General features: G+C 62.7%; 1 protein-coding gene across 1 annotated transcript in view; it reads left to right on the top strand.

The window, feature by feature from the left end:
• Positions 1-27,300, top strand: part of HSPG2 (heparan sulfate proteoglycan 2) — a 194,685-nt gene that overhangs the window by 67,424 nt on the left and 99,961 nt on the right. Inside the window, 15 exon segments of the mRNA XM_073316403.1 lie at positions 341-399; positions 1,064-1,131; positions 3,673-3,684; positions 3,686-3,814; positions 6,838-7,014; positions 7,566-7,745; positions 8,116-8,234; positions 9,170-9,281; positions 10,996-11,109; positions 12,536-12,663; positions 12,832-12,918; positions 14,072-14,121; positions 15,106-15,194; positions 16,908-17,048; positions 17,152-17,343. Coding sequence (XP_073172504.1) covers positions 341-399; positions 1,064-1,131; positions 3,673-3,684; positions 3,686-3,814; positions 6,838-7,014; positions 7,566-7,745; positions 8,116-8,234; positions 9,170-9,281; positions 10,996-11,109; positions 12,536-12,663; positions 12,832-12,918; positions 14,072-14,121; positions 15,106-15,194; positions 16,908-17,048; positions 17,152-17,343 — 1,657 coding nt within the window.

The following is a 27,300-nucleotide window of genomic DNA, read 5'->3' as shown; positions in this document are numbered from 1 at the left end:
GGCACTGGGGGAGCAGGGGGGGATGTTACCCAGGGCACTGGGGCATTCTCCTAGATGGGGAAGGCTGCAGGGAGGGGTAAGCTGAGGGGGCCTGCTGGGCCTGGTGTGCGGGGGGATGGGCAGCAGGGATGGCACTGGCGAGGAGGGAGAAGGGCAGGGGTTGGCATGGACCGGGGGAGCCCATGGGGAACAGGACACTCTGAGAGCTCTCCCGCACTGGGAGATGGATGGGTGCCCTCTGGGAAGTCGGGGTCAGGGAACCTGCCCTATAGAGGGGACATCCATGGCCTTGCTCCAGGCGGGCCTGTCTGACCCGGCATCTCTCTCAATTCCCCTGTAGCTGTGCCCGTGGCTACGAAGGGAACCCCATGCAGCCAGGCGGGAGGTGTGTGACAACGGGTGAGTACCCCCATGTGCCCTCTGCCAGTAAGTGCCCCGGACCTTGGCACTGCGCGGGTTTCTTCCCCGCTCTGCTCATTGGCATCCCAGCAGAGAGGCCTCAGCCTCGTCCCTCGCCTCAGGCAGGGGCTGTGCCTGGAGCCTTCCTGGGGGTGCTGTGGGCTCTGCTGGAGACCCACAGCCATCCCTAGGGTCGTGCCCAGCCCCTCAATGAGGAGATCGACAGTCTGGATCTTTTCTCTGAGCAGGGCCTCTGCAAACATCACGTTGCCCTTGGGGGAGCCCCCAAACTGGGCCCTTCCGTGCCTGGCTCCTGAGCCATGTGTACCGAGACCCCTACGCCATAGCCTTGAGCCTTGTGTTTGGGAGCCATCAGTGGGGCAGGACAGAATCACTGTGACCCCTGAGGGAGCCCCTGCTGGTGACGCCCAGCCCCCTCACTCCATCCCCTCATGATCTTATCTGGACCCAGAACACCCCAGGGTGCGATGGGCACTGCAGCTGCTGACAGTGCTGTGGCCCCATCCCGCTCCGGTGCCCCTGGCTGCACAGAGACCAGCCAGTGCCAAGCAGCCAGGGCTGCCCCACGGCGTGGTAGCAGGAGACGAGTGGGTTGGTGGTTGGGTGAGTGTCTGACTGGCTGCAAACCCCTCTGCTTCCCCAGCCCAGGAGTTCATGAAGTGTGACAAGCGGGGGAGCAGTGACTCCACAGGAGGCTCCTGCCGCTGTAAGGTAGGTACGGTGCTGTGCGGTGCGGTGCTGTGTGGTGTGGTGCTGCACGGTGCCTTGCGGTGCAGTACGGCATGGTACAGTGTGATACTCGATGGTCTGGTGCAGTGCAGTACGGGTGGTGTGGCGCGGTGCAATATGGTTTAGTATGGTACAGTACAGTGCAGTGTGGTACAGTGCAGTACAGGGCTATGCAGTTTGATGGTGTGTGGTGTGTTGCAGTGTAGTGTGATGCCGCGCTGTGTGGTGCGATACGGTGCAGTACAGTGTGATACTCTATGGTCTGGTGCAGTGAAGTACGGTGTGGTGAGGTGTGGCGTTGCATGGTACAATTTAATATGGTGCGGTGTGGTACAGTGCAATATGGGGCTGTGTGGTTTGGTGTTGTGCGGTGTGTTGCGGTGCAGTGTGGCGCAGCGCTGTGTGGTGCAGTGTGGCCCAGCGCAGTGCAGTGCAGTGTGGCCCAGCGCTGCGTGGTGCGGTGTGGCACAGCACGGTGCTGTGCGGTGCGGAGCAGTCTGGCCCAGCACTTGCATGGTGCAGTGTGGCACAGTGCGTGCAGTGCAGTGTGGCCCAGCGCTGTGTGGTGCAGTGTGGCCTAGCGCGGTGCTGTGCAGTGCGGTGCAGCGTGGCCCAGCGCTGCGTGGTGCGGTGTGGCCCAGCACTGCATGGTGCAGTGTGGCCCAGCGCGGTGCGGTGCGGTGCGGTGCAGCGTGCCCCAGCGCTGCGTGGTGCGGTGTGGCACAGCATGATGCTGTGCTGTGCGGTGCAGTGTGGCCCAGCACTGCGTGGTGCGGTGTGGCACAGCGCGGTGCTGTGCAGTGCGGTGCAGTGTGACCCAGTGCTGCGTGGTTAGGTGTGGCACAGCGCGTGCTGTCCGGTGCAGTGCAGTGTGGCCCAGCGCAGTGCGGTGCAGTGCGGCCCAGCGCTGTGTGGTGCAGTGTAGTGCAGTGCAGTGTGGCCCAGCGCTGCGTGGTTCGGTGTGGCACAGCGTGGTGCTGTGCAGTGCAGTGCAGTGTGGCCCAGCGCTGCGTGGTGCGGTGTGGCCTTGTCGCGGTGTGGTGCAGTGTGGCACAGTGCAGTGCTGTGCAGTGCAATTCAGTGTGGACAGCGCTGCGTGGTTCGTTGTGGCACAGCGCGGTGCTGCGCGGTGCGGTGCAGTGTGGCACAGCACGGTACTGTGCGGTGCGGTGCAGTGTGGCCCAGCGCTGCGTGGTTCGGTGTGGCACAGCGTGGTGCTGCGCGGTGCAGTGTAGTGTGGCCCAGCGCTGCGTGGTTCGTTGTGGCACAGCGCGGTGCTGCGCGGTGCGGTGCAGTGTGGCCCAGCGCTGCGTGGTTCGTTGTGGCACAGCGCGGTGCTGTGCGGTGCGGTGCAGCGTGGCCCAGCGCTGCGTGGTTCGGTGTGGCACAGCGCGGTGCTGCGCGGTGTGGTTCGGTGTGGTACAGCGTGGTGCTGCGCGGTGCGGTGCAGTGTGACCCAGCGCTGCATGGTTAGGTGTGGCACAGCGCGGTGCTGTGCGGTGCAGTGTGGCCCAGCGCTGCATGGTGCGGTGTGGCCTTGCACAGTGTGGTGCAGTGTGGCACAGTGCAGTGCTGTGCGGTGCAATGCAGTGTGGCCCAGCACTGCGTGGTTCAGTGTGGCACAGCGCGGTGCTGCGCGGTGCGGTGCAGTGTGGCCCAGCACTGTGTGGTGCGGTGCTGTGCTTTGCAGTGCAATGCGACCCCGCTGGCCTGGGGAGCACAAGGTGGCGACAGGGATTTGAACAGCAGAAGCGAGAAGCAGAAACGAGTACTTGGGTCCTGCCTTCTGGGCTGTCGGGCAGGGCCTGCCTCGGGGCTGGGGGACGCGCTGAGAGGTTTGGGGCAGACAGCTGCATTTGGAGCCCCCAGGACTCCTGCACCACGCCCTCCCGTAGGGCTCAGGGCCTGGCCCTGGCCACTCCTGTGTGCCCTCTGCTGGCTCCATGCCAGGGGCTTCATCCATTCTGGGGGTGCTGCAGGGGCGTATCTGTTCCCTGGAGTCAGGGAGGGAGAGGAGGGGACCCCCAGTGCCCGCCTCGGAGGCTGTGGCCCAGCCCGAGTACAATGACCCTCCTCAGCTATTGTGCTGGACAGCTGCCTGGCAGACGGTGGCCAGCTCTGCCATCTCCGCAGCTCGCCTTCAACCACGCCATCTGCGCCCTGCAGCCTGCGGCCTGGAGCGGCACAGGCTAGTCCCACTAGCATGCCCCCTCCTCCATGATCCAGGGTTCCCAGACAGACACAGCGCTCCCTAGGGCCCTTGGCACTCGGCGCCAGGACTTGTGGGTGCTGTGCCCACCTGAGAGCAGTGGGGGCCCCTTGCCAGAGGCCCAGGCCAACACGAGATCGGTCGGATCCCTGGAGGATGGGCTGTATTGGAGCCAGGCCAGTGCCCCGGAGCACGCAGGAGCCCCTGGGCCCTGCCCGGCTGGGGCAGCGTGGGTGGGGGTGCAGTGGGAGCAGCCCTGCTACGTGCCCAGCCTGCCCGCATCTCTCGGTGCCAAACCTCCGTCTCTTCTGCAGCCCAATGTGGTGGGGACGTCTCTGCAACGAGTGCACGCCTGGAGCCTTCTACCTGAGCGACCAGAACCCCGACGGCTGCCTGAAGTGCTTCTGCATGGGGGTGTCCCGGCAGTGCGCCAGCTCCTCCTGGAATAGAGAGCAGGTACCGCCCGCAGCCGGGCCTCCCCCCAGAGACCCCCTCAGGGCAGGTACCGCCCGCAGCCGGGCCTCCCCCCCAGAGACCCCCTCAGGGCAGGTACCGCCCGCAGCCGGGCCTCCCCCAGAGACCCCCTCAGGGCAGGGACCGCCCGCAGCCGGGCCTCTCCCCAGAGACCCCCTCAGGGCAGGTACCGCCCGCAGCCGGGCCTCCCCCCAGACACCCCCTCAGGGCAGGTACCGCCCGCAGCCGGGCCTCCCCCAGAGACCCCCTCAGGGCAGGGACCGCCCGCAGCCGGGCCTCTCCCCAGAGACCCCCTCAGGGCAGGTACCGCCCGCAGCCGGGCCTCCCCCCAGACACCCCCTCAGGGCAGGGACCGCCCGCAGCCGGGCCTCTCCCCAGAGACCCCCTCAGGGCAGGTACCGCCCGCAGCCGGGCCTCCCCCAGAGACCCCCTCAGGGCAGGGACCGCCCGCAGCCGGGCCTCTCCCCAGAGACCCCCTCAGGGCAGGGACCGCCCGCAGCCGGGCCTCCCCCCAGACACCCCCTCAGGGCAGGGACCGCCCGCAGCCGGGCCTCCCCCCAGACACCCCCTCAGGGCAGGGACCGCCCGCAGCCGGGCCTCCCCCCAGAGACCCCCTCAGGGCAGGGACCGCCCGCAGCCGGCCCCCCCCCCCCAGAGACCCCCTCAGGGCAGGGACCGCCCGCAGCTGGGCCTCCCCCCAGACACCCCTCAGGGCAGGGACCGCCCGCAGCCGGGCCTCCCCCCCAGAGACCCCCTCAGGGCAGGTACCGCCCGCAGCCGGGCCTCCCCCCAGAGACCCCCTCAGGGCAGGTACCGCCCGCAGCCGGGCCTCCCCCCAGAGACCCCCTCAGGGCAGGGACCGCCCGCAGCCGGGCCTCCCCCCAGAGACCCCCTCAGGGCAGGGACCGCCCGCAGCCGGGCCTCCCCCAGAGACCCCCTCAGGGCAGGGACCGTCCGCAGCCGGGCCTCCCCCCAGAGACCCCCTCAGGGCAGGTACCGCCCGCAGCCGGGCCTCCCCCAGAGACCCCCTCAGGGCAGGGACCGCCCGCAGCCGGGCCTCCCCCCAGACACCCCCTCAGGGCAGGGACCGCCCGCAGCCGGCCCCCCCCCCCCAGAGACCCCCTCAGGGCAGGGACCGCCCGCAGCCGGGCCTCCCCCCAGAGACCCCCTCAGGGCAGGGACCGCCCGCAGCCGGGCCTCCCCCCAGACATCCCCTCAGGGCAGGGACCGCCCGCAGCCGGGCCTCCCCCCAGAGACCCCCCAGGGCAGATACCGCCCGCAGCCGGGCCTCCCCCCAGAGACCCCCTCAGGGCAGGGACCGCCCGCAGCCGGGCCCCCCCCCCCCCCAGAGACCCCCTCAGGGCAGGGACCGCCTGCAGCCGGGCCTCTCCCCAGAGACCCCCTCAGGGCAGGGACCGCCTGCAGCCGGGCCTCCCCCCAGACCCCCCCTCAGGGCAGGGACCGCCCGCAGCCGGGCCTCCCCCCAGAGACCCCCTCAGGGCAGGGACCGCCCGCAGCCGGGCCTCCCCCCAGAAACCCCCTCAGGGCAGGTACCGCCCGCAGCCGGGCCTCCCCCCAGAAACCCCCTCAGGGCAGGTACCGCCCGCAGCCGGGCCTCCCCCCAGAGACCCCCTCAGGGCAGGGACCGCCCGCAGCCGGGCCTCCCCCCCCCAGAGACCCCCTCAGGGCAGGGACCGCCCGCAGCCGGGCCTCCCCCCCCCAGAGACCCCCCAGGGCAGGGACCGCCCGCCGCCGGGCCTCCCCCCAGAGACCCCCTCAGGGCAGGGACCGCCCGCAGCCGGGCCTCCCCCCCCCAGAGACCCCCCAGGGCAGGGACCGCCCGCCGCCGGGCCTCCCCCCAGAGACCCCCTCAGGGCAGGTACCGCCCGCAGCCGGGCCTCCCCCCCCCCAGAGACCCCCTCAGGGCAGGTACCGCCCGCAGCTGGGCCTCCCCCCAGAGACCCCCTCAGGGCAGGGACCGCCCGCAGGCAGGGCCTCCCCCCAGAGACCCCCTCAGGGCAGGGACCGCCCGCAGCCGGGCCTCCCCCCAGAGACCCCCTCAGGGCAGGGACCGCCCGCAGCCGGGCCTCCCCCAGAGACCCCCTCAGGGCAGGGACCGCCCGCAGCCGGGCCTCCCCCCCCCAGAGACCCCCTCAGGGCAGGTACCGCCCGCAGCCCGGCCTCCCCCCAGAGACCCCCTCAGGGCAGGGACCGGCCCGCAGCCGGGCCTCCCCCCAGAGACCCCCTCAGGGCAGGGACCGCCCGCAGCCGGGCCTCCCCCCAGAGACCCCCTCAGGGCAGGGACCGCCCGCAGGCAGCGCCTCCCCCCAGAGACCCCCCTGTCCCGGAGTCCCCGGGCGATGCTCTGGAACTACTCCATACGAAGCCAGTCAGGACTCTGGGGGAGCCTCCTCTCTGGGAGCAGCCTGTCTGCAGGGCAAGAAGCTTCCACAGCTTCCACCTTCCTGGGTCTGACTTCGGAGCATTCAGCCTCCTCTACCCCATCGTGCACTTCCCACAGTGAGTCCGCCCAGGTGGGGTCCTGGGGAAGCCAGAGGGTCCAGCCGTGACTCTCAGCCAGCCGGGAAAACAGAAGGTTTATTAGTCGACAGGAACACAGAGCACCTCCCCACCCAGAGAGCCCCAGCGGGCAGGTACCGCTGTCAGTAAGCACCTCCTGACCCAGAGAGCTCCACCGGGCAGGTACCCGCTGCGGGCAGTGCCTCCCCACCCAGAGAGCCATACCTGTCTCCCCAGGCAGAGAGCCCCACCGGGCAGGGGCACGGCCCCATCAGCTAACCTTCACCGGGGCCCATAGGTTCGCCCGTGTCATGCGCTGCCAGTGGGCAGAGCCGTTCACTGGCCTGCCCCCCGCGTCCTTGATGCAGATCAGTGTGCTCACCCCATGGCAGAGATGGAACCCCCAAAAGGGCAGTGAGGCGCAGGAGAACCCAGGTGTCCTGCTCCCGGCGTCGGGCCGCCAGCTAACAGTGTTTGTGTTGTAGGTGCGGGCCACGGACGGTGAACAGGAGCACTTCAGCCTGGCCAACCTGGCCACTACCCACACGGTCAGCGAGGGCATCCGGTTCCCGAGCCATACCGAGTTGGCCTTTTCCGCCTTCCACTCCCTGCCTCGCGATGTCTACTACTGGGTGCTGCCCGAGCGCTTCAAGGGAGACAAGGTGCCCCCCTTCATTCCACAGTGCCCATAGCTGACGCGGCCACCCTCATGGCAGGCTGGGCTGGCAGCATTGCCAGGCCCCGGTGCCCCGTGGTGCTGGGGAAGGGTGGAGACGGGGGAGGGCGGGTGCTTCGTGGGGTGAGCAAAGGGATGGAGTGGGGGAGGCTATGCGTGGGGCCAGATGGCGGGACTGGGGAGGCTTTGGGCAGGGTAGGGCAGTGGGATGGAGGAGGGTGGGGGCAGGGCCGGATGGTGGGACGGGGAGGCTGAGGGGGCTGGGGGTGGGGGAGGCTGTTTGGGTGGGGGCGGCTGTGGGCGGGGCCAGGCTGTGGGGTGGGGGTGGCTCCGGGCATGGCAGGGCGGTGGGTCGGGGAGGCTGTGGGCGTTGGGCAGGGCAGGGGAGGCTCTGGCTGGGGGCTGGGTGGTGGGTGGGGGTGGCTGTGGGCGGGGCGACAGAGGCTGTGGGTGGGGCTAGGCTACGGGAGAAGGGAGGCAGTGGGCGGGGCCAGGCCACGTCCGTCAGTCTGGCTGAGTGGCGCTGTCCCCGCCCAGGTGACCTCGTACGGCGGGGAGCTGCACTACACGGTCACGCACAGCGCGCCGCCCGGCGCCCACCCCCTGCCCGGCCAGCCCGACGTGCTTCTGCGTGGCAACGGCATCTTCCTGGAGCACTTCACCGAGGCTGGCCCCCAGCTGGGGACCCCCACCCGCCTCACTGTCCCCTTCCGAGAGGTGAGAGCGCAGCCGGCCCCGCAGGGAGTGGGATGGGACCCCCTTGCCCACCAGCTCCTGAGTCTCCCAGTGTCCAGGAGCCCGGGGCTAACCCACGGTGCCTGCCGGGGCGCCCTGCCCTCACTCCCCAGTGACCTCTGCCCACTGACTGGCCCATGGCCCCTGCGGGTGGGGGCGCGTGTGGCTGCTGCTTGGGGACATGCCACGCCGTGAAGTACCCAGAATCCCCTGCTCCGCTGCTGGCAGCGACGGCTAGAGCGCCCCGAGCTCCAGCCTGCGGTGGCCTGTGTGCGGGGAGCGGGGCTCGCACGGGTGGCACTTTGGGTGGCAAGACGGTCGGTCACTCCGGCGCTTGCTCTGCCCTCCCTAGCGAGCCTGGCGCCGGGCTGACGGGCAGGATGCCACGAGGGAGCACCTGTTGATGGCGCTGGCCGATATCGACCTCTTCATGATCCGGGCATCGTACATGGACAGGCCAGCAGAGAGCAGGTAACGTGGGCGCCGGGGCCCGGCCCTGGCTTCGGGCTCCAGCCTGGCAAGGGGCAGCAGGCGGCTCGGAGCAGAGGAGAAGCTGTCTTTGCTGGTGTCCCAGCTGTGCCTGTTCTTTGGGGAAGGGGCCAGTCTGCAGGGCTGAGAGACGGGGCCAGCTGCGACTGCGCCCCAGCCCACACCTCTGCATCACACACACTGCATACACGCACCACACACACCACCCATGCACCACACCCGTGCACATGGGCGTGCCACAAACTCAAGTGTGCACACACCACACACACGCACCCCCACCCCAGCCTCACAGACACGCCCGCCGCACCAGAGCGCAAACTCGCCCGCCTCTCTCAGTGCCTGTGTAGCTCCCTGCTGGGGAGCCAGAGGCTGCAAGTTTTGGGCTCCCCCCCTTCTTGCTCCCTGACGCCATCCTGCCCTTGACCCTGGCAGAGCCTCGGGGGAGGCCCTTCTTGGCAGTGGCGTGGAGCCCAGCTGATGTGGGGGTTGGAGGCTGTTCCTGGACCCAGCGTGCCAGAGGGCAGTGCGACGGGACAGCAGGAAAGAGGCTGCTTTGAATTCAGCCATGGTAGCTACCTCCGCCTGCAGCATGGGTTGCTCCAGGGACCTGCCTTCTAAAGCTGCTCTGTACCCCTCTGAAAGGCAGAGGTGCGTCCCCTCTGCCGGGACAGGTAGGCTTGGGAGACTCCCTCCTCGGCTCCCTCAGATGGGCCTGGGACACAACTGCCCATGCACAGAGGCTCCAGGATGGAGGGTGACCCTCACTGATCTCGCTGCCTCACCCGGGATCCTGTGGAGTCTGGCTGTGACCCTTGGGAGACCTCGGCCGGGGCCGGGACCTGGCTGTGCCCAGGCAGCCTGGCCCAAGCCTGTCTCTCTGCAGACGCTGAGCTCCCTCCTGGCCTCTTGTCTCCCAGGCTCTCCAACATCCACATGGACGTGGCTGTGCCCCATGCCACGGGCCTGGAGCAGGCGGTCGAGGTGGAGGAGTGCACCTGTCCCCCTGGCTATCGTGGCCCTTCCTGCCAGGTGAGTCTGCCCCTGGAGTAGGCAGGAGCCCCACCCAGCGCACAGGGCAGCAGCTCTGGCTGGGGGGCAGCCTTCTCCGCAGCACTGGGGGCCATGCAGCAGGGGCCAGAGACGACACTGCCTGGTGCTAGATGGCAGCTGTGGAGCGCAAGCCCACTGCTCCTCCCTCCAGCTGCTGGGCAGCCCAGCTGGGGGGGCTGGTGTCCTGCCGCTGCCAGGGCTGGGCAGCAACGGGGCCCGCACCGGCGTACAGGGAGGCAGGGAGCGGTCCCAGCGTTGGGGAGGCTCTATGTCACCTTAGGGTAGAGTCTGAGCCATATCCTGGGAACCGGGCAGCGTGCCCCGTGCCAGCATGAGAGCTTCGTGGCCCATTTGGACCCAGAAAGCCAGGGGGTCAATAGGCTCAGGCTAAATCAGTCTGAGCCCTGTGCCAGGCTGACTTCACCGCTGCTGTGTGCGGCGTTGACTCCGGGGGCGGGTCAGGTGGAGGACGGTGTTGCAGCAAGAACAGCTGCAGCCTCCCGGCCATTCTGAGCACAGAGTCCAAAGGACAAAACTCCCTGGGAGACCCGGAGGGTGGCCGTGGCCTGAGCTGGAGGAGGGGTCTGGGGGCAGCATACCCTGTCTGGCACCGGGGGAAGGTCCCAGCCCTCGTGGCGCCGGGGGAGGGTCCCAGCCCTGCGTGGCGCCGGGGGAGGGTCCCAGCCCTGCGTGGCGCCAAGGGAAGGTCCCAGCCCTCGTGGCGCCGGGGGAGGGTCCCAGCCCTGTGTGGCGCCGGGGGAGGGTCCCAGCCCTGCGTGGTGCCGAGGGAGGGTCCCAGCCCTGCGTGGCGCCGAGGGAAGGTCCCAGCCCTGCGTGGCGCCAGGGGAGGTCCCAGCCCTGCGTGGCGCCGAGGGAAGGTCCCAGCCCTGCGTGGCGCCGGGGGAGGGTCCTAGCCCTCGTGGCGCCGGGGGAAGGTCCCAGCCCTCGTGGCGCCGGGGGAGGGTCCCAGCCCTGCGTGGCGCCGAGGGAAGGTCCCAGCCCTGCATGGCACCGAGGGAAGGTCCCAGCCCTGCGTGGCGCCGAGGGAGGGTCCCAGCCCTCGTGGCGCCGGGGGAGGGTCCCAGCCCTTGTGGCGCCAAGGGAAGGTCCCAGCCCTGCGTGGCGCCGAGGGAGGGTCCCAGCCCTGCGTGGCGCCGGGGGAGGGTCCCAGCCCTGCTTGGCGCCAGGGGAGGGTCCCAGCCCTGCGTGGCGCCGGGGGAAGGTCCCAGCCCTTGTGGCGCCGGGGGAGGGTCCCAGCCCTGCGTGGCGCCGAGGGAGGGTCCCAGCCCTGCGTGGCACCGGGGGAGGTCCCAGCCCTGCGTGGCGCCGGGGGAGGGTCCCAGCCCTGCGTGGCGCCGGGGGAGGGTCCCAGCCCTGCGTGGCGCCGGGGGAGGGTCCCAGCCCTGCGTGGCGCCGAGGGAGGGTCCCAGCCCTGCGTGGCGCCGGGGGAGGGTCCCAGCCCTTGTGGCGCCGAGGGAGGGTCCCAGCCCTTGTGGCGCCGGGGGAGGGTCCCAGCCCTGCGTGGCGCCGGGGGAGGGTCCCAGCCCTGCGTGGCGCCGGGGGAGGGTCCCAGCCCTTGTGGCGCCGGGGGAGGGTCCCAGCCCTGCGTGGCGCCGGGGGAGGGTCCCAGCCCTGCGTGGCGCCGGGGGAGGGGTGGATTTAGGAACCCACTGGCCCTGTTCTCTCCCACAAGGACTGCGACGTGGGCTACGCTCGGACCACCAGCGGCCTCTACCTGGGTACCTGCGAGCGCTGCGACTGCAGCGGGCACTCGGCCGAGTGTGATGCCGAGACAGGAGACTGCCAGGTGAGCCCTGCCCCGTGAGCCGCCCATGGCTGACACTGCTGCCCTGTGTGGGGAGGGTCCATGACTCAGCAGGGATGTCCCCTGCCATGTGATTCTGGGCACAGAAATCTCAGCACCTCCTGCTGCTGCGGGTGGCTAGGGCCAGGTGCCAGGGGTTCAAGCCCTGAGTGCCCGACACAGCAGAGATCTACCCCTGCCTCGTGGGACCTTGGGGGATGGGCAGGAAATAGCAGGCTCTGCCAACGTCACCCCGCACCCGGCCCTGCCTGGCCCCTAGCCAAGCCAGCTCTTACAGGTTCCTCCAGTGGGCAGCATCCTGCGCTCTGTCCTGGCCTGGCTGCTCCCAGGGGTTTCTGGTGGGCTTGTTGCAGAGGGCCTGTGCCCAGAGCTATGCCAGCCAGTTCCCCTCAGGGACCCTCGTGAGCTCCCTGGCTCTGGGGATGAGGCTGGCGTGGGACAGGCAGTGGATGTCAGTGACCTGTGCAGCATCTTGTCGGGTATCTGGGGCTTCAGGTTCCTGGGCAGGTGCCAGGCTGAGGTGAGAGTGAGGGGGTGTCAGGGTGGTGCTGGCAGGACCTGGCTATAAGGGATGAGAACTTAAGAACGGCCCTACTGCTGGTCCATCCAGCCCAGTATCCTGTCTTCCGACAGTGGCCAGTGCCAGGTGCCCCAGAGGGAGTGAACAGAACAGGTCATCATCAAGTGATCCATCCCCTGTCGCCCATTCCCAGTTTCTGGCTAACAGAGGCTAGGGACACCTTCCCTGCCCATCCTGACTCATAGCCATTGATGGACCTATCCTCCATGAATTTATCTAGTTCTTTTTTGAACCCTGTTATAGTCTTGGCCTTCACAACATCCTCTGGCAAGGAGTTCCACAGGTTGACTGTGCGTTGTGTGAAGAAATACTTCCTTTTATTTGTTTTAAACCTGCTGCCTATTAATTTCATTTGATGACCGCTAGTTCTTGTGTTATGAGAAGGAGTAAATAACACTTCCTTATTCACTTTCTCCACACCAGTCATGATTTTATAGACCTCTATCATATCCCCCATTAGTCATCTCTTTTCCAAGCTAAAAAGTCCCAATCTCTCCTCATATGGAAGCTGTTCCATACCACTAATAATTTTTGTTGCCCTTTTCTGAACCTTTTCCAATCCCAATGTATCTTTTTTGAGATGGGGCGACCACATCTGCCCGCAGTAACAGGGATTTATACAGAGGCAACATGATATTTTCTGTCTTATTATCTATCCCTTTTTTAATGATTCCCAGCATTCTGTTCGCTTTTTTGGCTGCCGCTGCACATTGAGTGGATGTTTTCAGAGAACTTCCACACTGACTCCAAGATCTCTTTCTTGAGTGGTAACAGCTAATTTACACCCCATCATTTTATATGTATAGATTCCTTCTCTTTCCTTCTCAGAACTGCCAGGACAACACCGAGGGCACCAGGTGCGAACGCTGCCAGTCAGGCTACTATGGCGATGCCCGACGAGGGACCCCAGCAGACTGCCAGCCTTGCCCATGCCACAGGCCATATGCCACCAGCCAGTACGTCCCCTGACAGCCTGGGGCAGTCCCACCTCACAGGGTTTCTGCTCACTCCATGTCTTGTGTCGTCTTGTCTGTCTGTCAGTCCTTGGGGTGGGCTGCGGGGTGGACAAGGCTGGGGCAGGGCTGGGCTGGGCTGGGCATGACTCTTCTTCATCCTCCTCTCAGGGCTACGAAAACTTGCTTCCTGGACACGGACGGACAGCCCACTTGTAATGCCTGCACCACGGGCTACGTGGGACGCCAGTGCCAGAGGTAGGGGGGTGCCAGTCTGTCCCTGCCCAGACGCCGCGCAGGGACTGTCCCATGTGCCCTGTTTGGTTCACCCGAGTGCCAGTCTGTGCCTGCCCTGGGGGTCTGGGGCTGTGGAAGCAGCACTGACTGCATGGTGCCAGGGGTGACCCCGAATGCCAGTGTAGGTCACTGCTCTGGGAGCCCCAGCAAGGCTCCCTGGCTCGGACACTTGGAGAAGGGAACCGCTCTAAGCCCAGCTAGCCTAGCACAGCCTGTCTCCTGCAGAGTCGAATGGGTCTTGGAGCCTAGCCGTGGGGCTGTCTGTGGCTGCTGCCCAGGTGTGGGGTGCCAGGGCTCTGGGGTTAGTTAAGGACTGTGGGGCTGGGGGCTCAGCTGGGAAGGAAGCTCCTCCAGCCTAGTACTGAGGCCAGGGCTCCCTGTGCTCCTGCCCAGTTACCGGCCACTGAACGCTCTGGGGGCCTGATTCTTCCCCTGGGGGACGAGTAACCCCCGTCAGGCCAGCAAGAGCCACTCGTGTTGTGGGGGAATAGGGCCAGATGCAGAGCTCAGGGCACCCGACTCCAGGCTGGGAGCAGCAGGAGGGCAGCAGAGATACAAAGAGCCAAACCAGAGTTGGGGGGCCGGGAGGATGAGGGGCTGTGAGGTATGGGTGTGGAGGTGTGTGGCTGTGTGGGAGGTGCAGATACAGGACTGTGGATGAGGGGTGAGAGGTGGGACTGTGGGGGCATGGGTGGCTGTGTTAGGGGATGGGGGGTAGGGCTGTGGGTGAGGGGGCAGTATGTGGGGTGGGGTCTGCAGCTGTGTGGGAGGATGGGGGTGGGGGCTGTGGGGGCTATGTGGGGTATAGGTGTGGGAGGTGCGTCTGTGTGAGGGGGTGGGGCAGTGATTGAGGAGGCGGTATGTGGGTGGGGGGTGCAGCTGTGTGGGGAAAGGGGTAGGGCTGTAGGTGAGGGGGCTGTGTGAGGGGGTGGGGCTGTGAGTGAGGGGGCTGTGGGGTATGGGTGTCGGGGGTGCGGCTGGTGGAAGGTGGAGGTGCAGGGCTGTGGGTGAGGGGTCGGGGAATGGGGGGCTGTAAGGGGAAGGAGCAGCTGAGGTTTGGTGGGCCGAAGACTGCTCCCCTTGTGACCAGGAGGTCACTTCCCTTTCCCCCCAGGTGTGCTCCTGGCTACCTGGGGAATCCCAGCCTGGGACAGCCCTGCAGAGGTGAGTGCCATGGAAGTGAGTGGCAGCTGATTCTGGGGGAGCCGTGGGGTGAGACTGGGGTTCAGGGCCTGGTGCCAGGGCTGCCAGGAAGGAAGGGGCCCCACTGAGTCATGCAAAATCCCCAGCGTCCAGCAGCCAAACCCATGCAGTGCCCTCGGGGTGACGGGGCCCGGTGCCGGGAGAGGGGCTCCCCTGGGGGTCCAATTGTGGGGGAGATTGAAGGAGCCCCAGCCTGGGGGAGCCCATCCCGCATTCTGATGCCCCATGCCTGTGGGCAGGGCAGACCTGGTGGTTACCCATGGAGCTCGTTACCCATTGGCAGTTACCCATCGTTCCTCTCTATTCGACATTGGTGAGGCCTCATCTGCAGTCCTGTGTCCAGTTTTGGGCCCCACACTACAAGAAGGATGTGGAAAAATTGGAAAGAGTCCAGCGGAGGGCAACAAAAATGATTAGGGGACTGGAACACATGAGTTATGAGGAGAGGCTGAGGGAACTGGGATGTTTAGTCGACGGAAGAGAAGAATGGGGGGGGGGATTTGATAGCTGCTTTCAACTACCTGAAGGGGGTTCCAAAGAGGATGGATCTAGACTGTTCTCAGTGGTAGCTGATGACAGAACAAGGAGTAATGGTCTCAAGTTGCAGTGGGGGAGGTTTAGGTTGGATATTAGGAAAAACTTTTTCACCAGGAGGGTGGTGAAACACTGGAATGAGTTACCTAGGGAGGTGGTGGAATCTCCTTCCCTAGAAGTTTTTAAGGTCAGGCTTGACAAAGCCCTGGCTGGGATGATTTAGTTGGGGATTGGTCCTGCTTTGAGCAAGGGGTTGGACTAGATGACCTCCTGAGGTCCCTTCCAACCCTGATATTCTATGATTCTGTGATTCTTGAGGGTACTGGGCTCGGAGCCCCTTCATCGCTTGCCCCCCCCCCAGGTGCCCGGGCTCAGGAGTAACAGCTCTTCTCTTCTGCCTCATTGCTGTAGAGTCCCACAAGCCCAACGGAAACTGCAGCTGTGACCCACAAGGCAGCGTGAGCAGGCAGTGTGATGCCAGCAGACAGTGCCAGTGTAAGGTGAGGGGAATAGCTCCATGCTTGCACGTTCATGACAGGGAAGTTCCTCTGCCATGTGTGGGGACTCACCCACAGCCCTGTCAGGGACCCATCTGGGGACCTAGCTCTATTCCTCCCCAATTGCCAGACCTGGCGCTTGTCCGAGGGGGGGCTCTCAGGAGGCCACAGGCTGATGCTCCCAGCCACTGCTCTAATGCAAGGTGAACTGAGCCAGACAGATGCAATACTGGTGGAGCTGGGATAAGAACCCAGGAGTCCTGGGCCCAAGCCCCCCGCCCTAATCTCTTCCCCACTCCCCTCCTAGACCCAGGAGTCCTCACTGTTCTAACCACTAGACCCCACTGTCACAGATCCACAGGCTCAGTGCTACAGACCCAGCTTTGGAACAGTCTCTAGGACTGTTCAGTGGACTGGACCCCCAGGGGCCTCACTCTTCCTCCAGGGTAGGGCCTGCTGCCTGGCCACCTCCTAGACTGGACTTCTGGGGCTCCAGCCCCCCTGCTTCACACTGTGAGCTCTGTGCAGCGAGGCCCACTGAGCCAGACTCCCGGTGGAGACCTGCGCTGTGCAGGGATTAACGCGACATTCACCCAGCACTGTCACAACAGTCGGTTTATGCGGCAGCTGGAGCCCAGCAAGGAAGTTCCCAGGTTAGCCCAGAGAACTGAAAGTGAAAGCACAGCCCATCCTGGTCAGCCCAGAGCTCGGCCAGGGGAACAGTGAACCCACTGTTCAGGCTCCGTCTGTCTCTCTCTGCCTGACCTCCTTGGTCAGATCTCCATGAGAGCCCCGACTCCTTCCAGCGGGCACCTCCAGTCACCACCTCACACCTCTCCAGTCCTTTGTTCTCCAGCTGTTGCTTAGCTCCTCTGCAGAGAGGTGGGGAAATCCATCTCCCCTGCACCATTGGTTCCTAGGTGTCAATGTTCTGGGATTGGGTTGGCCATTGGCTTCTCGCATACTCCACTGATGTGGAATTGGCCTTGGCCAATCTTTTTTAATGACCCATCCCAGCTCGTTCAGCCTGGCAACACTCCTATGTGTGTTGCAGCCTGCCCTGAGAGCCCTTCCTCCCCTCTGTGTAGCCATGCGAAATATAGGGGAAACTGAGGCACACACAGAAGACATACAAATCTTACAGAAAAGTCTCACTTTGTCACACCTACTCCCTATTCTTGTTAACATCGTATGCTAAGCGTAACTGGCTCTCCTGTGTCTGACGCTGAGCTACCCTCAGTTCCCCAGAGCCACACTGAGAACAAAATTCCCGGGCTGGGTTGTTCTTTGCGCCTCACCCCAAGCTCTGGCCCTTGCCCGCCCCGTGCTGCTGACAGCTCTTACTGTGCTGCCCCAGCTGGTGGGTAGCTGGCCTATGCCCACGTGCATTGAGTCTGCACCCTCTGCCTGGCCCCCACCAGTGGTGGCTGAGATCTCCACCAGTCTGTGTGCCTGAACACAGGGACTCGGGGGAGAGGAGCACGGTCCCCGGGGTAGAGGATCCCTCTGTAGCTTCCCCAGGATTCTGCTGCACTTACCCCTTCGTTCCCGTGCTCCTGGCCCAGTTCATTGCTGGGGCGTGGAAGATGCTTGGGGAATTCCAGCCCTGGGGACGGGATGGGGCTGGTTGGAGCCCCTGCCAGTTGGGGTCACTCAACTGTCTCCCCAGCTGTTGGGCCGTCTCCTCAGCCCCTCATCTGTCCCATTCACTTGTAGCCCCACGTGGAGGGTCCCTCCTGCAGCAGCTGCCGTGCCAACCATTTCCACCTGAGTGCCGAGAACCGTGACGGCTGTCTGCCCTGCTTCTGCATGGGCGTGACCCAGCAGTGCACCAGCTCCTCCTACTACCGGGGCCTGGTAAGAGCCCGTCTCCCCCAACCTCCCAGTCCAGTCCCGCGGGATGCCTGGCTCGCGGGGGCCTCTGGTTGGATTCACATCCCTCGGTGTCTGTTCCCGGCAGGTCACTAGCCCCTTCCTTCCGGGCGACTTCCAGAGCTTCGCCCTGGTGAACCGCCAGCACAGCACCCGCATCGTGACCGGCTTCGCCGTGGAGCCGTGGGCCGAGGGGCCGCAGCTCTCCTTCGGGCACTTCGGCCAGCTGGGCCAGGAGTCCTACTACTGGCAGCTGCCAGAGCCCTACCAAGGAGACAAGGTATGGCAAGAAGCCCAAGGCCCTGCCCGTCCACCTGCCCCACTGTGGCTGGAGCATGGCTGAGGGGCCCCCTGGGGCCAGGCCACACGGCGCGTGTCTGTGCGAGAGCTCTGCATGCCCGGGCTGACACCCTGAACTCCAGCGTGCCCGGCAGATTCTGAGGCCCTGGGCTCCTGCACTGCACTAGTGATGCCCCTGGCTCGTCTCCGGCCCTGCCAAGCAGCGGGTCTCATAGTGCTTTACAGAGGGCAATACTGTTAGCTCCATGTTACAGATGGGGAAACCGAGGCACAGGCCTGCACTGCTGTGTCTCCTGGGCCCCTGTTATCAGCATGTGAGCCCTGAACCTATGAGCTTTCCCCACAGCCCTGTGCTGAGGCCAGAGCCCCATCTTGCCAGGCACAGCAGGGCCAAGCCCGGGCAGAGGATAGCACGGGCTCTAACGGGCCCTATTCCTCAGGCAGCCCTGAGGTGAGCAGCGCCATCGCCCCTTGGAGAAACCCCAGACCCCCACCTCACACTGATCCCCGCAGCCGGATCCCGGTGGCACAGACCCAGCTGGGCCGACAGCCCAGGGAATGTGACCCATGGGGCTGAGCACTAGAGCCCCTCCCCGCAGGGATTGCAGCTGAAGGGGGCATGAGCTCTGCCAGGAGCCTGGGGGGCTGTGGCTACGTGTCACTGGGAAGGGAATTTGCCCCATGAAGGCAGGATTGCCTAGTGGATAAGGCACTGAGGTGGGACTCAGGAGACTGGGGCTTGGTTTCTCTGGCCCCTTGTGTGACCTTGGGGAAGTCACTTAACAGCTCCATGGCTTTGCTCTCTGCAGCCTGAGGGCTGTGCCCCCTACTCCCAGCAGGAGCCCATTCTAGGGGCTTTGATACGAGCAAGGTCATGGCTCTCTGGTGGCCTCCGTGGGTAGGTCCACGCTGCGCACTAACCCCAGGCTGTGACTCAGGTTTGAGCCCAAGCCCCTCTTCCATCCACACAGCAATCAGGCAGATTCAGGTGTGCAAACCTGCAGGCTCTGGCTCCTAGGATCCCGATGGGCATTCGGTCAGAGCTCGGGTCCAGCTGCGACTCGGCTCCAAGTGTGGACACAACTCGAGCCACAGCCCCAAGGCAGGGCTGTGCAGTGCAGCGTGGACGTGTTCACATGGGGCCAGCCATCGTAAGCCCAGTTTCCCAATGAGTACACAAGCACAAGTTCCAGTCGTGGGTTTCCATGTAGACGCCAAGCAGGCAAATTGGCACCCGGCGCGCAGTAGATGCGCTCGCCGTGCGGTGATGTCCCGGGATCACAGGGCAGCGTTGTGTCTGGAATGGACTGTGTTTACTCCAGACACCCCTTCCCCGCAGGGGGCAGAGCTGGGGGCTGCATTCCACACTCACTGCTCCCCCTGGCTGGGCGTTTGTTCTAGATCAGCTCTGCCCCCCTTCCCTTGAGCCCCAGCAGGTGTAAGGAGAGGATGACTCTGCCCTTACAGGGGGAAAGGGGCCCAATTCACTGTCTGTAACCGGGGGGATTTGTTCCTTCCCTGGGGGCCAGCCATGCTCTGGCAGCGGCCGCCATGTGCTGGGAGCACCAGTCATTTGCTGGGAGAGCTAGCTGTGTGCTGGGAACGCCGTTGTGTGCCAGGAGCACCAGCCATGTGCTGGGAGCACAGCCATTTGTCGGGAGCACCAGCCATTTTGGGAGTGCCCACCGTGTGCCAGGAGCACCCGCCGTGTGCCGGGAGCACCCGCCGTGTGCCGGGAGCGCCCGCCGTGTGCCGGGAGCATAGTCCTACATGGGGACCCAGCCCTGCCCCGGGCTCACAGGCACATTCAGCACAGACTTTGCCACCTGCACACAGGGCACCCAGGGGATTGCTGGGAGGAGGGTGTCTGGTTTGCGAGTTGCGGGGTGCAGATGAGAGCGGGAGGTGAGAAGGAATGGCAAGAAAGCTGGGGGCTTGGCAATGAGAGGAGAAGCTGGAGAGGGCTGTGGGAGAGCCATGGGATGGGAGGAGCCAGGTTCGCACTCTGCAGCTGGCCCTGAGGAGCAGCTGTCCAACTGAGCCAGACAGGGAGGGGGGCAGATAGCGTGCCAACCATCTGTGACCGGTTCCTGGGCCCCTGGAGTGGGGAGTGCTCTGTCCTGATCCCTCCCGTCGGTTGGCCCCATGCTGGGGCAGGCTGCATTGCCTGGGGGTTTGCTCAGCCCTGCCATGGAGTGTCCGTGGCAAACCACGCCTCGGGGTCTGCTGCCTCAGTCCCAGCCCGGCTCGCGGTCAGCACCAGGCCGACAGCTGCTGGGCAGGCGGGAGTGGCGGGGGCAGCTCGGCTTTTCAGCCATCTGGAAGGGATTTCCTGCACGTGGGCGGTTTGGCTGGCCCGCGCTGGGTGCAGGTGGGCTCCTGGCACTGCTCACTTGTCCTCAGTAACCCTGCTCTCTCCTCTCCTTCCTGCCTGTCTCCTCCCTTAAACAGAGAGAAACCTATTTTGCCCGGATGCGCCGTGCGCACAAGGTACTAGGCACGGGCACCGCATGGCGGGGGCGTGAGCATGGAGTGCTCCGTGGGGCTGCCGAGCTAACCCGCAGGTGCGGGCCTGGGGCAGTCAAGCGCTTGGCTCCCAAGGGTCCTGGAGTCCGTTGGCCTGGGTCATGTGGCCCTCCTGGATAATCTGGCAAATGGTGGTCAGAGAAGGGGCGTGGCTTACCCACCTGCCAAGGAAGGGGTGTGGCTTACCCCACCTGCCACAGGAGGGGCTTGCCTGCGGGGTGTGTGGCTTACCCGCTTGCAGGGGGAAGGGGTGTGGCTTTCCTGCCTGCTTGGGAAGGGGTGTGTCTTATCTTAGCCCCTCCCCTCATCTTTGGGACAGAGCTAATTACATGGAATTTGCATGTTACTAAGCACCTGCGGGCATTTGGCCAGCCCCAGTGCTGGATTGTCTGGGGTGTCTTGTCAGGGGGCCTTGCCAGTGGGAGGGGCCGGGGCGTGGCTGGTTCTATTGTGGCCAGGATAGCCAGGCTGGGGTGGGCTGTCCCCATGCTTGTGCCCAGTGCTTCGCAGAGTAGCACCCGGGGTCTCTAACACCCCATGAATACTCTGAGCTTCAGAGCCATCTGCCCTGCACCCACCGTGTCCTCGCTCCCACGGAGATGGCTCGCAGTCAAGGGAGCCCCACGAGCGATCGTAGTGGCATTGTGCCCTGCTCACCACCATGGGGCAGGGGAGTCAACGTGTCCCTTTCCCCTCTGACTGGCTCCCTCCTGGCTTGGGCCGGGCTGAGCCTGGCATGGGGACCCTAGTGTTCGTGGGGGGGACATGCCCAGGGTGACAGGGTCTGGGTGGCATCTCTGAGAGCATGGTAGCTTGTGGTGACTACAGCAGCGGACACCTCGGTGCCAGTGTGGCTCTGAGTGGAGACTCCCCTCCCCTCCCCAGGCCAGTGTGCAGGGGCAGTGCCACGGGGACTCGCCCACGTAGCTGCTCATGGAGCTGGAGCATGCAGCGTGTGGCGACCCTGGCCTGTGGCACTAGGCACAGCCAGGGGCAGGTGGGTGAAAGGTGTGAGGGCTGCTTGTACCCCCTGGGTGGGAGGGCCCGTGGATTCATGGCACCCTTGTGCCTCCCATCAGAACAGCACGTCCCTTACGGAGGAGCAGCTGCGGAATGCTGTGGCCGCGGGTATGATCCTGGGCTCTGGAGGGGGCAGCCGCAGGGTCAGACGAGCTGCTAAGGTAATGGGGGGGCATTGGCTTGGGCATGCTCTACAGTGATTGACAGGTCAGAACCCCTGCTTGGACTCTGTGGGGCTAGAACTCAGAGGAGCAGGGACTACAGGAGGATCTAGGAGGCTTCCCACTATGCTCTTGGGCAGCATTTTTCTGCCTGTGCTCACCAATCTGCCAACCCTGCACCACTCCCTGACCTAGGCCAGCCAGCCAGTGCCCTGCCCCATCCCCCATGCCAGCCAATGTCCAACCTGCCCTGCTCCCCGCCCCATGTCAGCCAGTGCCCAGCCCCACACCATTCCCTGCCCATTGCAAGCAAGTGCCCAGCCCTGCTCGGCTCCCTGCCCTGTGCCAACCAGCACCCAGCCTACCTGGCTCCCTGCTCTGTGTAGCCAGCCCTGCCCCACTCCCTGCCCTGTGCCAGCCAGCACCTGGCCCCACACCACCTCCTCCCTGTGCCTGCCAGTGCCCAGCCCCACCCTGTGCCATGCCCCATGCCAGCCAGTGCCCTGCCCCACCCCCTGTGCCAGTCAATGCCCAGCCTGCCCTGCTCCCTGCCCCTTGCAGGCAAGGGCCCAGCCCTGCCTGGCTCCCTGACCCATGTCAGCCAGCTGGTGCCTGGCTGCCCCCCATGCCAACCAATGCCCAGCCTTCCCTGCTCCCCGCCCCTTGCAAGCAAGCACCTAGCCCTACTTGCCTCCCTGCCCTGTGCCAGCCAGTGCCCAGCCCTGCCCCACCTCCCCTCATGCCAGCCAACACCCAACTCTGCACCGCTCCCCCACCACATGCCAGCCTGTGCCCAGCCCCACCCCACTCCCCTCCCTATGTTAGCCAGTGCCTCATGCCCCTTTCTGCCCCATGCCAGCCAGCACGCGGCCTCACCCAACCTCCCCCATGCTGGCCAACACCTGGCCCTGCGCCACTCCCCGCCCCATGCCAGACAGCACCCAGCTCTGCACCGCTCCCCCTCCCCATGCCAGCCTGCACCCAGCTGGCTATTGCCGTGTGCATGGAGGTCGCTCTGAGGAGATGTCCTGCCAGCGGCTGCTGCAGGGCACCTGAGCGGGGCCCTGCCCCTGAGGCTTCCGCTGCTGGCTGCCTCCAGGAGGCGCTGTTTGGAGAAGGCCCAGCATCCTTGGCTCCATCCCGTCCCTGTGTGGCATGTGGGTTCAGTACCACTCTTCCAGGGGCTGGGGCATAGTGGGTGGGGGTTAGCACTTCCCCATCCTGGTGTGTGGGGGAGGGGGTTGGCACAACCCCTGCCTAGTCTGGTGTGGGGTTGGTTCTGTGCCCATCATGGTTTGTGGGGTTGGCACCGTGCCTGGTATGGGGTTGGTGCTGTGCTTGGCATGGTGTGTGGGGTTGGCACTGTGCCATGATGGTGTGTGGGGTTGGCATCATGCCCAGTGTGGTGTGTGGGGTTGGCACTGTGCCCAGCATGGTGTGTGGGGTTGGCACCGTGCCCAGCATGGTGTGTGGGGTTGGCACAGTGCCCAGTGTGGTTGTGGGGTTGGTGCTGTGCCTGGCGTGATTTGTGGGGTTGGCACCATGCCCAGTGTGGTGTGTGGGTTGGCACCATGCCCAGCATGGTGTATGATGATGGCACTGCCTGGCGTGGCCACTCCCTGCTCTCAGGTCACTCACTGGCTCTCTCTGTCCGTCCCCTCCCTTCATCAGACCGATGAAGCCCAGTGGAGGCTGGATGCTGTGATCTGGGAGCTGCTTTTTGGCTTCGCCGTGGGGCAGACGGCCTCTCCACATAGCACTCCGCCCTGGCTGGATGCCCCTCCCTTGACTCTGGGATTTCGCTCTTCCCAAGCCCTGGCTTCCCCTTCACCCGCCAATGCTTCACACCCTCCCCCCCATCCTGCAGTGTGTGCCTCAGCCACTCTCCCTGACGTGGGGACTCAGAGAGCTCCCCAGATACCCCCCTCCTTTCCACCCTCCCGCCACCCTCCCTCCTCCTTCACTGTCCTTCCCTTGCCCTCCCGTCCACTGCTCAAAGCTCCGGTATGAAACTGCAGAAAAACCTGAGAGTCTCTGGACTAAGTTTAGAAGCATGAGCAATAAGGGTGATGTCGTGGTGGGAGTCTGCTAGAGACCACTGGATCAGGGGGATGAGGTGGACGAGGCTTTCTTCCGGCAACTCACGGAAGTTGATCGCAGGCCCTGGTTCTCATGGGAGACTTCAGTCACCCCGATATCTGCTGGGAGAGCAATACAGCGGTGCACAGACAATCCAGGAAGTTTTTGGAAAGGGTAGGGGACAATTTCCTGGTGCAACTGCTGGAGGAACCAACTAGGGGCAGAGCTCTTCTTGACCTGCTGCTCACAAACCGGGAAGAATTAGTAGGGGAAGCAAAAGTGGATGGGAGGCAGTGACCATGAGATGGTCGAGTTCAGGATCGTGACACAGGGAAGAAAGGAGAGCAGCAGAATACGGACCCTGGACTTCAGAAAAGCAGTCTTTGACAACCTCAGGGAACTGAGGGGCAGGATCCCCTGGGAGAATAACATGAGGGGGAAAGGTTTCAGAGTAGCAGCCGTGTTAGTCTGTATTCGCAAAAAGAAAAGGAGTACTTGTGGCACCTTAGCGACTAACCAATTTATTTGAGCATAAGCTTTCGTGAGCTACAGCTCACTTCATCAAATGCATTCAGTGGAAAATACAGTGAGGCGATTTATATACACACAGAATATGAAAAAATGGGTGTTACCATACACACTGTAAGGAGAGTGATCACTTAAGATGAGCTATTACCAGCGGGGGTGGGGGGGGACGGAAAAGAAAACCTTTTGTAGTGATAATCAAGGTGGGCCATTTCCAGCAGTTAACAAGAACGTCTGAAGAAGGGGGGGGAATAAACATGGGGAAATAGTTTTACTTTGTGTAATAAGCCATCCACTCCCAGTCTCTATTCAAGCCTGAGTTAATTGTATCCAGTTTGCAAATTAATTCCAATTCAGCAGTCTCTTGTTGGAGTCTGTTTTTAAAGTCTTTTTGTTGTAATATTGCGACTTTTAGATCAGAGATCAAGTGACCAGAGAGATTGAAGTGTTCTCTGACTGGTTTATGAATGTTATAATTCTTGACATCTGCTTTGTGTCCATTTATTCTTTTACATAGAGACTGTCCAGTTTGACCAATGTACATGGCAAAGGGGCATTGCTGGCACATGATGGCGTATATCACATTGGTAGATGTGCAGGTGAACGAGCCTCTGACAGTGTGGCTGATGTGATTAGGCTCTATGATGGTGTCCTCTGAATAGATATGTGGGCACAGTTGGCAACGGGCTTTGTTGCAAGGATAGGTTCCTGGGTTAGTGGTTCTGTGGTGTGGTGTGTGGTTGCTGGTGACTATTTTCTTCAGGTTGCGGGGCTGTCTGTAAGCGAGGACTGGCCTGTCTCACAAGATCTGGGAGAGTGAGGGATCGTCCTTCAGGATAGGTTGTAGATCCTTGATGATGCGTTGGAGAGGTTTTAGTTGGGGGCTGAAGGTGACGGCTAGTGGCGTTCTGTTGTTATCTTTGTTGGTCCTGTTCTGTAGTAGGTGACTTCTGGGTCCTCTTCTGGCTCTATCAATCTGTTTCTTTACTTCAGCAGGTGAGTATTGTAGTTGTAAGAACGCTTGATAGAGATCTTGTAGGTGTTTGTCTCTGTCTGAGGGGTTGGAGCAAATGCGGTTGTATTGTAGAGCTTGGGTGTAGACAATGGATTGTGTGGTATGGTCTGGATGAAAGCTGGAGGCATATAGGTAAGTATAGCGGTCAGTAGGTTTCCGGTATAGGGTGGTGTTTATGTGACCGTTGTTTATTAGCACTGTAGTGTCCAGGAAGTGGATCTCTTGTGGGGACTGGTCCAGGCTGAGGTTGATGGTGAGATGGAAATTGTTGAAGTCATGGTGGAATTCCTCAAGGGCTTCTTTTCCAGGGGTCCAGATGATGAAGATGTCATCAATATAGCGCAAGTAGAGTAGGGGACGAGAGCTGAGGAAGCGTTGTTCTAAGTCAGCCATAAAAATGTTGGCATACTGTGGGGCCATGCGGGTACCCATAGCAGTGCCGCTGATCTGAAGGTATACATTGTCCCCAAATGTGAAATAGTTATGGGTGAGGACAAAGTCACAAAGTTCAGCCACCAGGTTTGCCGTGACGTTATTGGGGATACTGTTCCTGACGGCTTGTAGTCCATCTTTGCGTGGAATGTTGGTGTTGAGGGCTTCTACATCCATAGTGGCCAGGATGGTGTTATCAGGAAGATCACCGATGGAATGTAGTTTCCTCAGGAAGTCAGTGGTGTCTCGAAGGTAGCTGGGAGTGCTGATAGCGTAGGGCTTCAGGAGGGAGTCCACATAGCCAGACAATCCTGCTGTCAGGGTGCCAATGCCTGAGATGATGGGGCGTCCAGGATTTCCAGGTTTGTGGATCTTGAGTAGAAGATAGAATACCCCAGGTCGGGGTTCCAGGGGTGTGTCTGTGCGGATTTGTTCTTGAGCTTTTTCAGGGAGTTTCTTGAGCAAATGCTGTAGTTTCTTTTGGTAACCCTCAGTGGTATCAGAGGTAATGGCTTGTAGAAAGTGGTGTTGGAGAGCTGCCAAGCAGCCTCTTGTTCATATTCCGACCTATTCATGATGACGACGGCACCTCCTTTATCAGCCTTTTTGATTATGATGTCAGAGTTGTTTCTGAGGCTGTGGATGGCATTGTGTTCTGCACGGCTGAGGTTATGGGGCAAGTGATGCTGCTTTTCCACAATTTCAGCCCGTGCACATCGGCGGAAGCACTCTATGTAGAAGTCCAGTCTGTTGTTTCGATCTTCAGGAGGAGGGGAAAGGAGTCCAGGAGAGCTGGCTGTATTTTAAAGAATCCTTATTGAGGTTGTAGGAACAAACCATCCCGATGTGTAGAAAGAATAGTAAATATGGCAGGCGACCAGCTTGGCTTAACAGCGAAATCCTTGCTTATCTTAAACACAAAAAAGAAGCTTACAAGAAGTGGAAGACTGGATAAATGACCAGGGAGGAGTATAACAATATTGCTCAGCCATGCAGGAGTAGAATCAGGAAGGCCAAATCACAGTTGAGAGTTGCAGCTAGCAAGGGATGTTAAGAGTAACCAGAAGGGTTTCTTCAGGTACGTTAGCGACAAAAAGAGAGTCAAGGAAAGTGTGGGCCCCTGACTGAATGAGGGGAGCAACCTAGTGACAGAGGATGTGGAAAAAGCTAATGTACTCAATGCTTTTTTTGCCTCTGTCTTCACGAACAAGGTCAGCTCCCAGACTGCTGCACTGGGCAGCACAGCATGGGGAGGAGGTGACCAGCCCTCTGTGGAGAAAGAAGTAGTTCAGGACTATTTAGAAAAGCTGGATGAGCACAAGTCCATGGGGCCGGACGAGTTGCATCCGAGAGTGCTAAAGGAGTTGGCGGATGTGATTGCAAAGAGCCATGGGCCATTATCTTTGAAAACTCCTGGCGATCGGGGGAGGTCCCAGACGACCAGAAAAAGACTAATGTAGTGCCCATCTTTAAAAAAGGGAAGAAGGAGGATCCTGGGAACTACAGGACAGTCAGCCTCACCTCAGTCCCTGGAAAAATCATGGAGTAGGTCCTCAAGGAATCAATTTTGTTAGGAATCCTCCTTCAAAGAGAGGAAAGTGATCAGGAATAGTCAGCATGGATTCACCAAGGGGAAGTCATGCCTGACTAACCTAATTGCCTTCTATGATGAGATAATTGGCTCTGTGGATGAGGGGACAGCAGTGGACGTGCTGTTCCTTGACTTTAGCAAAGCGTTTGACATGGTCTCCCACAGTATTCTCGCCAGCAAGTGAAAGAAGTATGGGCTGGATGAATGGACTATAAGGTGGATAGAGAGCTGGCTAGATCACCGGGCTCTCATATCAAGCGGAGTGCCCCAAGGGTCAGTCTTGGGGCTGGTTTTGTTCAATATCTTTATTAATGATCTGGAGGATGGTGTGGATTGTACCTTCAGCAAGTTTGCAGATGACACTAAACTGGGAGGAGAGGTAGATACACTGGAGGGTAGGGATAGGATACAGAGGGACCCAGACAAATTAGAGGATTGGGCCAAAAGAAATCTGATGAGGTTCAACAAGGACAAGTGCAGAGTCCTGCACTTAGGACGGGAGAATCCCATGTACCGCTACAGACTAGGGACCGAATGGCTCGGCAGCAGTTCTTCAGAAAAGGAGCTAGGGGTTACGGTGGACCAGAA

This window comes from Lepidochelys kempii, chromosome 18, assembly GCF_965140265.1.
Source record: "Lepidochelys kempii isolate rLepKem1 chromosome 18, rLepKem1.hap2, whole genome shotgun sequence".
NCBI classification, from domain to species: Eukaryota; Metazoa; Chordata; order Testudines; family Cheloniidae; genus Lepidochelys; species Lepidochelys kempii.
The sequence above is the reverse complement of the archived record's forward strand: the minus strand, read 5'-3'. Positions and strand labels throughout refer to the sequence as shown.